This window comes from Mirounga angustirostris, unplaced genomic scaffold (assembly GCF_029215605.1).
Source record: "Mirounga angustirostris isolate CCGP_5_RB_7025 unplaced genomic scaffold, mMirAng1.0.hap1 SCAF_5, whole genome shotgun sequence".
NCBI classification, from domain to species: domain Eukaryota; kingdom Metazoa; phylum Chordata; class Mammalia; order Carnivora; family Phocidae; genus Mirounga; species Mirounga angustirostris.
The window spans coordinates 61,875,429-61,887,587 of NW_026991713.1; the positions used below are offsets into that span (position 1 = coordinate 61,875,429).

Below are 12,159 nucleotides of genomic sequence, written 5' to 3' on the forward strand. Positions count from 1 at the left end.
TCCACTTTTAGGTATATACCACAAAGAAGTGAAAGTGGGAACACAAACAGATATTTGTACAATTCACGTTTATAGCAGCATTATTCACAATAGCCAAAAAGTGGGAGCAATCCAAGTGTCTGTCAATGAATGTACAGATAACCAAAAGGTGGTATGTATATATACATATATATATACAAATATACACACATACACACACACACACACAGAGGAATATTATTCAGCCTTTCACAGGGAAATTCTGACACATGTTACAACATGGAAGAACCCCTTGGAGACATTATGCTAATAAGTAAAATAAACCAGATACAAAAACACAAATACTTTATGGTTCCAGTCACATGGGGCACCTAAAGTAGTCAAGTTCATGGAGACCGAAAGTAGAATAGTGGTTGCTGGGGGGGAGGGGGGGGCGGCTGGGGAGTCATTGTTTAATGAGTTTCAGTTTTGCAAGATAAAATAGTTCTGGAAATGTATGCTGGCAATAGTTGTACCACAACGTAAATGTACTTAATGCCACTGAACTGTACCCTTACGAATGGTTAAGATGATACATCTTATGTTATGTATATTTCATCATGATTTTTAAAAATAAATAATAACGTTGTTAAACTCACCATCATTGGAAAGACAATGGCGGCTGGAGATGCCTTAATGACCCAGAGCAGGACAAGGCAGGTGAGCTGGATGAGGGTGAAGAGGTGTACTTTGCGCAGGGGCACGTGCCGAAGGTAGATAAAATCCGGCTGGTGCTTTGCAGGCATCCCAAAGAGCTTCAGACGGTCAAAGAACTGAAAGGAGAGAACTGGCATTTATTTTCAGGAGGTTTCTTTGAGTCAGAAGCCTTGTGAGGCCCATTCATGTCTCTTACATCACCTGCTTTGAAAGGTTACCTACCACTGGACAAAAATGGAAACTGAGGGCGCCTGGGTGGCTCAGTCGGTTCAGCATCTGCCTTCAGCCCAGGTCATGATCCCAGGGTCCTGGGATCGAGCCCACATCGGGCTCCTTGCTCAGTGGGGAGTCTGCTTCTCCCTCTGCCCCTCCCCCTGCTCATGCTCTCTCTTGCTATCTCTTTGTCTCTTAAATAAATAATAAAAAAAAAAACTCTTAAAAAAATGGAAACTGAGTCTCAAAGAGTATAGGTAATTTGGCTGAGGTTGGTATGTGACAGAGTCAAAATTTAAATCCATCTCTTTTTTTAAGATTTTATTTGTTTGAGAGAGAGAAAAACAGAGACAGAGAGAGCGAGCACGAGCAGAGGGGAGCAACAGGTAGAGGGAGAGGAGAAGCAGGCTCCCCGCTGAGCAGGGAGTCTGACATGGGGCTCGATCCCAGGACCCCAGGATCATGACCTGAGCCGAAAGCAGACACTTGACCAACTGAGCCACTGAGGTGCTCCTATTTTCTTTTTTTTTTTTTAAGGTTTTTTTTTAAGTAATCTCTATACCCAGCACAGGGGTTGAATTCACAACTCTGAGAACAAGAGGCACATGCTCTATATACTGAGCCAGCCAGGTGTCCCTAAATCCATCTTTTCTAATTCTAGGTTCAAATTTCTTTCTTCTATCCCACACTGGCTCCTGAGAGATCTTTCTCAGGGAGTGTTGAAAATAAAACAAGCCAGTTCCATCTTTCTGCTTATCAAAACCAAATCTCTTACTTGTTCTTTGAGGGGTTTGAAGGTTTTCATTGATTATTTATAATAAAAAGATTAAAAAAAAACCTTCATAACATTCTGGATATAGAACATATGATCATCCTGGGGCGCCTGGGTGGCTCAGTTGGTTAAGCGACTGCCTTCGGCTCGGGTCATGATCCTGGAGTCCCGGGATCGAGTCCCGCATCAGGCTCCCTGCTCAGCAGGGAGTCTGCTTCTCCCTCTCCCGCTCCCCCCTCTTGTGCTCTTTCTCTCTCTCTCTCTCTCAAATAAATAAATAAAATCTTTAAAAAAAAAAAAAGAACATATGATCATCCTTATATCATAAAAAGGAAAACAGGGGCGCCTGCGTGGCTCAGTCAGTTAGGCGTCTGCCTTCTGCTCAGGTCATGAACCCAGGGTCCTAGAATGGAGCCCCATGTCAGGATTCCTGCTCAGCAGGAAGTCTGCTTCTCCCTCTCCCTCTGCCGCTCCCCTACATTTGTGCTCTCTCTCTCTCTCTCACTCCCTCTCTCTCTCAGATAAAGAAATAAAATCTCTATAAATAAATAAATAAAATTAAAAATGAATAAAAAGGAAAACAGAGACCCAGAGGGATTCAATAACCTGCCCAAGGTCACATTAAAACTCAGTGGGTAAGAATGACCGTTGGACATTCCATAAAAACAAAGAGGAACCAGCCACCAATAGAAGAAACTAAGTTATCGAATTATCTGGGGTGCCCACGTTATCTGTGGCCAGCTCCTGACTTTCTATGTTCAAATGACTCAGAGGAATGAGTTGACAGATGGGCAAAGGCAGAGCGTGACAGGAAGTAGTACCCGCTTACCTGGAGCGGCCCCCACTACTACCGGTCCCGTCTCCCTCGCTCACACTGCAGCCTTGGCCCGACAACTAGCGCGATCCGTGCGTGGAAGCCTAATATCTGTCTGTTACATAGCTAATGAATGACTGGCACCATGAATGACATCAAGCCAGGCCATCCTGAAAGTCTCTGTACCCTCATGCCAGCTTGACTGTCCAAATGACTTGCCCAATGCCCAAAGAAACGTCTCAAACAGCTTTAACCCGCAAACCTAGGAAAGGGGTTCTCAGGAACGGGTTTGTGTGTCCCTGGGAGAGCCCTCCCTCCCCGGTCAGGATGGATGAGCTCGCGGTGCAAAGCCGTTGCCCTAGCTGAACCATGCAATACCTGAATTCCTTGTAGTGAGGAAACTCCCATGTAGAGGAAAACTCCATAGAGTACTGGCATTGGGATAAACTGAAGACAAAAGGGCAAAAAGACCAGAAATTAAATTAGGTATCATAAACTTCTAAATCTCCAAGAAGGAAACAAAGTCCCCAAACCACTGATAAACATTGCATTAGTTTCTGCTACCTTTGCACGATTTAGAAGGAGAAGCAAAATCAGAAGCTGACAATGATGAAAAAAAAATCATTTTGTTCTGAAATGAAATGATTACACATAAGAGTAATCCGGCCCTGGTTAAATCGTAGGCCTCACATTTTACCCCTGCTCTTCCTCCTCCGTGGGCATGGGTGGACACACACACACACATCCCCCTTTTACAGAACTGATACCTTTTAAAACTAATTACATAATCAATCATCTCAGGGATTTGGCGTGTTTTAACATGGACTAAGAAGTTTCCTTTCTGCTAACAAGAGCCTAAGGGAAAGGAATGGGGAGGTATCAGAGAGGGAATGATTTGGGTAGAAATACCAACATCATTAACTGCCCTTGAATATACATACACACCTATCACATCTCATTGGTAATCTTCAGGGCAACTCGATGAGGTAGGGAAATGAGGCCTGTGGAATGAAGGCAAGGGAAGTCTTATAGCTAAAGACTAAACTTGACTTGCTTTTATTCTGAAGCTAAAGAACAATCCCAAACATAATTCCTCTCAGAACTAGAAAATCCCCATTGGATTTTATGCTGTTTCAACTGCAGAGTGAGTAGACATCTCAGTTTGGTGCTAACCTTGCTTGTAGTACTGAATGACTTCCTGAAAGAAGACTTCTGAGCCAGTTCTAGGAAGGCCCAGTGATGCCCACTGGCCATGCCTTTGTGGTTACCTTCCTGGACGAGCAGCAACCTTTGGGTTCCTCCAAATGGCAGCTAGACCAGAGGTAGGAGTGGGGACCAGGCTGGGGACAGAGAGTAGAAGGGGGGGAGGGGGCATGAGGAGAGGTGGATTGGGTGGAAAGTAAGGGGCCAGGAAGATGGTTCCAAATCCTTTACCATTTCTCTCAACTGTCACCCTTAAATAGCACTCACAGTGCAAGCTGGGGTGGTTGAAGATTCACCAAAAGAAGGAGAAAGGAGGCAAGGGAGCCAAGTAATGGGGCTTGGCGATGCAGCCATAGAGCTTTCCTTTTCACCCCATTTTTCCCAGATGCAAAACTTACACCTACAAAACTAAATATTTTTTTCTCACATTCAAGGTATCTTCCATCTTTCCCAAAATCCTCTTTTAACCCCATGTCTCACACCAGTCACTGCCCATTTTCTGTTCCATTTCAGAAAAATCTCTTGGAAGAGCTGTCTGCCCACGATCTCTTTACTTCTCACCTATTTGCTCTTCACTTCCCTGTAATTCAACTTCAGCCCTATCATTCCACTGAATCTGTTCTTGTCGAGTCACGTTAGGCCCCCATGTTGCCAAATCCAATAGCTTGGTTTAGTCTTTATCTTTCTAGACAGATTCTAACCAATCCCTCTTTCTGGAAACATTCCCCTCACTTGGCTTCCCTGATACCACACCCTCCTGGTTTCCCTCCTACCTCTCTGGCAGCTCCTTCTGGGTCTCTGTTGCTATCTCCTCCTCTACCCAACTTCTAAATATTGGAGCTCCTTAGACTCTGCTCTTGCCTCTGGGCCTACTTCTCTTTTATATCTACCCTTCTCCCTGAGTGATCTTATCTACTCCCATGGCTGTACCATTAAGTGCTGTTGACTCCCACATTTATATTTTTAATCCAGAACCTTCCTCTAGCTTCTTCACACAGTTGCCTCCTGAATATCTCACCCAAAATCTGACCATAGCCCCACCACCTCTCACAAAATCACTTCCTCCTTCAAGCAGTCTTTTCCATCTTAAATGTCAGTACTCTCCACCCAGATGGTCAAATCAGAAACCTAGCAGGCATTTTGATTTTTCCATTTTCCACTCTCCATTCCACATCCAGTCAATCAGCAAGACTTTGGGTCTGCCTCCAAGATATACAGAAGTCATGCCTTTTCTCCATCCCTTCCCTACTCAAGTCACCAGCATCTCCCACTTATAATAGCCTCACTAGCAACACTGCTTCTATTTTTCCCAACCCTAAAAACTTTTCTCTAGACATTGGCAAGAGTGATCTTTTAAAAAATACTAAATGGAGGGGCACCTGGGTGGCTAGGTCAGTTGAGCGTCTGCCTTTGGCTCAGGTCATGTCATGGTCTCTAGGTCCTGGGATCAAGTCCCGCGTCAGGCTTCCTGCTTAGCAGGGAGTCTGCCTCTCTCTCTCTCTCTCAAATAATCCCTCTGCCCCTCCCCACTGCTTGTTCTCTCTCTCTCTCAAATAATCTTTAAAAAAATAAGTAAAAATAAAAATATTAAATGCATCATGTCCCTTGCCTGAAAGTTAACCCTTCAAAGGTTAACTTTACCAGAGTCAACAAGGCCCTGCATGATCTGCCCCTACATGCTCTTCACTCTCATTTCACTATGCTCTTGCCTTGACTCAATACCCTTGAGCCACATGGCCCTCATACTTCTTAGAACACATATCACTCTTTCCCATCTCAGGGCCTGACTAGATTGCTATTCTCCCTTTCCCCATGCTGGCTCCCTCCATCCGTGGCATGGCTGCTCCATCTCATCTTAAACACCATCTCTGTAGAAGACTTCTCTGACCACACTAACTAAAACAGCACTCCTTAATTCTCTAAGGCACCATAGAACACTATATATTTCCTTTTATCATTTTCATATTCTATAATTATCATGTTTGTTTCCTTTCTTTTTTTTTTTACCCTTCCCTCCCCTCTCCTCTTTTTTCATTTTTTTTTTTTTTTAAGTAGGCTCCATGCCCAGAGTGGAGCCCAACATGGGGCCTGAATCCAAGATCCCAAGCTGAAATCAAGAGTCAGAAGCTTAACCAACTAAGCCACCCAGGCGTCCCTCTTTTTTTTTTTAAGATTTTATTTTTGAGTAATCCCTACACCCAACATGGGGTTCGAAACCACAACCCCGAGATCAAGAGTCATATGCTCCACTGACTGAGCCAGCCAGGCGCCCCTCATGTTTGTTTTCTTAACTAACTTCCTTAACTACATCTTGTCTGTCTTGCTGTGCTTGAGTAAGCTCTTTCAGGGCAGGTATTTGTATGTGTATCTCTTTGGTGTATCACTGCATTCCCAGTACCTAACGGAATTCCTGACACAAATCAGGTATAAATATTTATCTAACGTGTGAATGAATGGTTACCTTTAATATGGCCGTCATGAAGACTGAGCAGCCCATCAGCACAAAGATCATAAGGCCTGTCACTCTCTGTTCTCGGATGCCCAAGAACTTGGGTTGTTCTCCAGGAGCAGAGCACTCAGATTCTAGTTTGAGGCTGTTCACGTGTGTGATGGACAGGACAGTTGCAGCCACAAACCAGGGCAGGCCCATGATGGAGCAGACACCCAGCATGATGGCCACCATCAGCAGGTCCAGGTGGTAACCACAACCTTTCTGTGGGGAAACAGAGTCTCCGTCACCACCCGTGGGCTGGCTGTAGTGGGGCACAGAACAGTGAGCTAAGAGTCTCAGGCCCAAAGCAGGAAGGGGTATATGGGTAAGGAAGAAGGGGTCCAGGGATCCCAGATGAGTCTTCCAGCCCCTCCTGGTTTGGAGGGAACAGAGAAGGAAAACAAAAAAACACAAAACCTTAGCCTATCCTATACATGCCATATCCATTTTTTATTCAAGTGCCCCAGGATCTCACCCAGAGTCTCATACATTCAAAGATTCATCTTTTCTTGGCAGAGTAACCAGAGGCCAAGCCACATCTTGATCATCCTAGTGTCTAGATGGTAGACAATACAGGAGTTGGAGATAAATGGCTTCTTACAAACACTCCCAGATCCTTGACAAAATGGATTTGCCTACTCTATATAAGGAAAGAACAGAGATGAAGGCATGAAGCCTCTCACTAATAAATGTGCTGGAATCAACCCTATCTCCTTAGAATCCCTGCGCTCAAGGTTCAGTCTGGAAACCCCAGTAATGGACACCAATGGGAGAATATCTGACTCTCGGAAACAGTGGCCCAAGCCCTGAACTGAACCTCAGAAAGATAAGCCTGTGTAGGGACCACAAGGAATTTTGCCCACCCACCTTCCCCACAGGTTTGCAAGGACAGTAACGGAGTCCAAGCTCCCTTCACATCATTCCATCATGCTCTACTCTGGTTTCATCTCCAAACCAATCTTTGTCATTAATGGAGGGATTGGAAACCCCTGAAAACCCTTTATGAGCTCCTTCCATGACTGTTTTTATCCAGGTTCTATCGTCCCTGGTCTAAAGGGCTTACCCTAAAAACAAAACAAAACAAAACAAAACAAAACACAGTAACAGGCTGCCATTTGTCCTTCTAGGTCAGAACTTTTGTTACCTTGAGCTTGTGCTCCTTCCTGTTAATGATGACAGCTGTGATCTGCTGGTCCATGAATATTAAGATAGTGCAGAGAAGAGCCGGGATAACTGCAGCTATCACAGTCCACCAGGGATTGGGGCCAATGGGACTAATAATCCACCCTCGATCATCCCTTGTTGGCTACAGGGGAAAAAAACAAAGTTTTATTTTTGTATTTTAACTATAGTCATTAGGGCAAAATGGATCAAACTGAATCACAATATCCACATTAGTTTTATTCTTAAGTGAGAATCCTTTAAAAAAGAAAAAGTCACGGGCGCCTGGGTGGCTCGGTCGTTGAGCGTCTGCCTTCGGCTCAGGTCGTGATCCCAGGGTCCTGGGATCGAGTCCCACATCGGGCTCCCTGCTCGGCGGGAAGCCTGCTTCTCCCTCTCCCACTCCCCCTGCTTGTGTTCCTGCTCTCGCTATCTCTCTGTCAAATAAATAAATAAAATCTTTAAAAAAAAAAAAAAGAAAGAAAAGAAAAAGTCACGTGAGGTGCCTGGGTGGCTCAGTCGGTTAAGCATCTGCCTTCAGTTCAGGTCATGGTCCCGGGGTCCTCAGATCGAGCCCCACTTTGGGCTCCCTACTCAGCAGGGAGTCTGCTTCTCCCTCTCCCTCTGCCTGACGCTCCCCCTGCTCGTGTTCTCTTTCTCACTGGCTTTCTCTCTCAAGTAAATAAAATCTTTTAAAAAAAAAGTCATGAAATAGAGCAACTCCTTAAGAAATCTATGACCTTGTTCCAAATTCCCTTTGAGTCAATTCTTGATTATCAACTTCCTGTGAAATATTCATTAATCCTTTACTTCTTCCCCTACTCTCCAAACCCACATACAGAGAAAGAAATTTATCTGAACGTTAGTCCAAGTAAAATAACAAAATCCGTTGTCAAAAAAGAATTTTAATACAATTATAACTGAGGCAAATATAAATAATTTTGACTATTCTCCTCCAGATTTTGGACTGCTCCCCTCCAGAAGCCATATAATGTATGTCTACAGCACAAAAAAAGGCAGAGTAGAGCCAGTTGCTTGGAATCTCATGGGCTTAGATTGTATTGGTCCAGGGATGAAGGCATGTGAAACAGGAGCCCAGGTACTAGAGACTTGAGAAAAGAGCTCAAGACTACTGAACTTGGGGGCTTGTTAGGTCTAGGACCCTCTCCAATACCCCTGTAAGACCACTACTGTTCATAAATCTTGTTTGAGTGTTAATGACATACCTAAACTCTCCTAGATCCTCAAACCCCTTCCAGGGTACTCTGGGGAAGAAACGCTCCCCTTGTTTGGCAAGTAGTAATGGAAGATAAAAGGCCAGGGATACAAAATGTCCCAGAATTAACCCAAACTCAATGAACAAAGCAAAGACTGTTATATCCAAAGTAGTTGGGTCCCTATTGGTCACAACTCTAGGATTCAAAGACTGATCAATAATGCCAATAAATCCCAAATTATGAATGGGTTAAGTTCTGAAAGTTTATAGAATCCATGTCTCCTTAGTAACAATGTTTTAAGTGATAGTTAAATTCTCAGGTCAACACAAGAATTTACTAAACTCTGACCTACATGGGGCGCCTGGGTGGCTCAGTTGATCAAGCGTCTGCCTTCAGCTCAGGTCACGGTCCCGGGGTCCTGAGATCAAGCTCCCTGCTTAGCAGGGAGTCTGTTTCTCCCTCTCCCCTCTGACCACCACCCCCTGCTCGTGCTCTCACTCCCTCGCACTCTCTCTCTCAAATGAATAAATTTTTTAAAATCTTAAAAAAAAAAACAAACCTCTGACTGACATTAACACACCAGTAATAGTACTGGCCTTTGGATTGGGTCTTAATCACCAGGGGCCATGTGACATAATAGGGAAGGAAAGAAGGAAGAAAATTTCTTCTCTGCTTCCTGAAAGCAAGGCCTGCCAATGAGCAACATTTTCCTTGACATTCTCCCATTTTCCCTTCTTATCTCTCTCCCACCTCCCAGAGGCCTTCTTCCCAGATGTCCCAGAAATTCAGTACCTTCTGACTATCTTAAGCCTACCCATCAGGGAACCTTTCCAAGGACTACTTAATGTTATCAAATTACTTATTTTTACACCAAATCCATTCCTCCTGGAGGGGTGACCTCAGCTAGGTATTAGAGAGAAAGCTGACTACACTCATTCAAAGGTGAGAATGACATATTCTCGGAGGAATTATATTTTTAAAGAGGGTGTTTTTTAATCCACAAATTTCTAACTGATGGCATTGCAGTGCATTTAACAAAATAAAATTAAAATTTTTCAGGCAATATGGAAAAAGATATTTTTAACCAGGCCTATTTCAGGGAGGGAGAGAAAAAGAAAGGGAAGACAAAGACGCACGGTACAGGGATGTTTATAAGCCAAGGACTGCCTTTATTCCCATCTTCCTTCTCCTCCCCAGACTCTCCTGCCTTCTCATTGTCGGATTCTTCTCAGGGCACTGAGGACACCCAGGCTTTCCCTCCCCTCTGCTCTTGTGGGGCCTGTGGAACCAAGCTCAGCTTCCTATCCTCTGTGTTACTCAGTGCCCCTCAAATGAAATAGATCTAGAGTCCCCCATATGATCATTTGTTTGACTTTTTTGTATACATTTTGGGCAAAAAAATTTTTTTATTTTTTTTATTAACATATAATGTATTATTTGTTTCAGGGGTACAGGTCTGTGATTCATCAGTCTTACACAATTCAAAGTGCTCACCATAGTACCTACCCTCCCTAATGTCCATCACCCAGCCACCCCATCCCTTCCTCTCCCCTCCACTCCAACAACCCTCAGTTCGTTTCCTGAGATTAAGAGTCTCTTATGGTTTGTCTCCCTCTCAGGTTTTGTCTTGTTTCATTTTTCCCTGCTTTCCCTTATGATCCTCTGTCTTGTTTCTCAAATTCCTCATATCAGTGAGATCATATGATACTTCTCTTTCTCTGACTTATTTCACTTAGCATAATACCCTCTAGTTCTACCACGTCGTTGCAAATGGCAAGATTTCATTTTTTTGATGGCTGCATAATATTCCATTGTATACATATACCACATCTTCTTTATCCATTCATCTGTTGATGGACATCTAGGCTCTTTCCATAGTTTGGCTATTGTGGACATTGCTGCTATAAACATTGGGGTGCATGTGCCCCTTCAGATCACTACATTTGTATCTTTGGGGTAAATATATTTTCAGCAATATATTACAGATTATAGAGAGTTACACAAAGAAACAATGAAATAGGGCTGAAGAGCTGTCCTGGTTACTCTGGCAGGAATGCTACACTGTGGGTGAGGCCCCCTGGCCCACTCACCTCTTCACACGGCAAGATCCTTGAGGACAGGGGCCAAGTCCTAATCCAGCTTCTTCATCCCTTCCAGTGCCCTCAGAGAGTTGATGCTCCATGAAAGAGCTGTTAACCATATTTGTTCCAGGGACCCCACATTTCTACCAAATGTGGTATGTATTTAAGTAAACATGTGCATTCCATTGTTTTAAATCATAACTTTTCATTCATTAAACCACTTTAGGGTTCTGTTCTCGGACTTTTCGGGCTTGAATTCAGCCAAGCCTGAAGAGTTTGCTCTTCTAAAAGGTAAGGAATGAGGAGCAAAGTTCAGATGGAGGGCACTGCAGAACACAGGATTCGGGTATGGTAAGGCCTTTGAGATTAACTTGGGAGCAGATTCTAGGAAACCATGTGAGAGCACCATGTGCCCTGAAAGTTGTTTACCTTGAACACACTGGGAACTTGAAGTTTTGGTGATGGGACTCCAATCAAAAAGTCAATGATCACCATTGTGAAGATAGTGAGGAAGACAGCAAAGTCACTCACCATGGAGCGTACCTGGCATGAGAAAGGATTGGAAAAGTGTTTTATTAGGTTAAATTCAGTAGAAAATAATTTAGTATTATAAAAGTTTTAAAAGTCCTTAGAAGCATGTTTTCATTTTATAATTGAATTAACGTAAGCATATTTCAACAACAGGAATATGTTAATATGTCCAAGTTAATACCCCAAAAGGGTGGATATGATGGGGGAGAAGGATCTATCCAACAAACTCTCATGTCACCACCCTGACTGTGAAGAGTTCTGTTCGGAGCACTCATGCCCAGGTGTAGGCAATAGTTCTGAGAACTTGGAATAAGATTTTCTGGGACCAGTCAAGGTCCATTTGTGCCAGCCAAGAACCTTGGCGGCAGCATCGACTCCTCTTCTCCCTCATGTCCAACACCTCATCTACCTGCACGTGAGTCCTGTTGGCTCCACCTTCAGAATCCATCCCGGATCTGAGTACCTGTCACCACCTATCCAGATCAAGTTCACCATCAGCTCTTGTCCCGGTAAGTACAGCAGACCCTTAACCTTACTCTGCCCTTGGGGAGCCTGGGTGGCTCAGTCAGTTAAGCGGCTGCCTTTGGCTCAGGTCACAACCCCGGAGTCCCAGGATTGAGCCCCGCATCAGGCTCCCCACTCAATGGGGAGTCTGCTTCTCATGCTCTCTCTCTCAAATAAATTTTAAAAAAATAAAAAAATAAAAACCTTGCTCTGCCCTTCTTGAAAGCTGCCAGACTGATCACTGAAAACAGAAGTTGGATAAGGTCACTCCTCCATGAAAACCCTGAAATGGTGCCTCATTTCACTGAGATGAACACCCAAAAGGCCTTGGCCTCTGAGGCCCGCACAATGTAGTCATCACCTCCCTGAGCCCAGCTTCTAGGGCTTCTCCGCTTGCTCACTCTGCTCCAGTCACACAGACCACTGTCTTGTTTCTTACACGTTCCAGACTCACTCCCACCTCAGGGTCTCTGTGCTTGCTCAGAGACCTGGAATGC

The 12,159-nt window shown here is 44.1% G+C and overlaps 1 protein-coding gene across 1 annotated transcript in view; it reads right to left on the bottom strand.

Moving 5' to 3' along the window:
• Positions 1–12,159, bottom strand: part of SLC4A8 (solute carrier family 4 member 8) — a 49,516-nt gene that overhangs the window by 14,000 nt on the left and 23,357 nt on the right. Inside the window, exons 15-19 of the mRNA XM_045868237.3 lie at positions 11,057–11,170; positions 7,313–7,474; positions 6,139–6,390; positions 2,853–2,921; positions 618–791 (exon numbers count right to left, since the gene is read on the bottom strand). Coding sequence (XP_045724193.1) covers positions 618–791; positions 2,853–2,921; positions 6,139–6,390; positions 7,313–7,474; positions 11,057–11,170 — 771 coding nt within the window. The remainder of the gene's footprint in view (positions 1–617; positions 792–2,852; positions 2,922–6,138; positions 6,391–7,312; positions 7,475–11,056; positions 11,171–12,159) is intronic.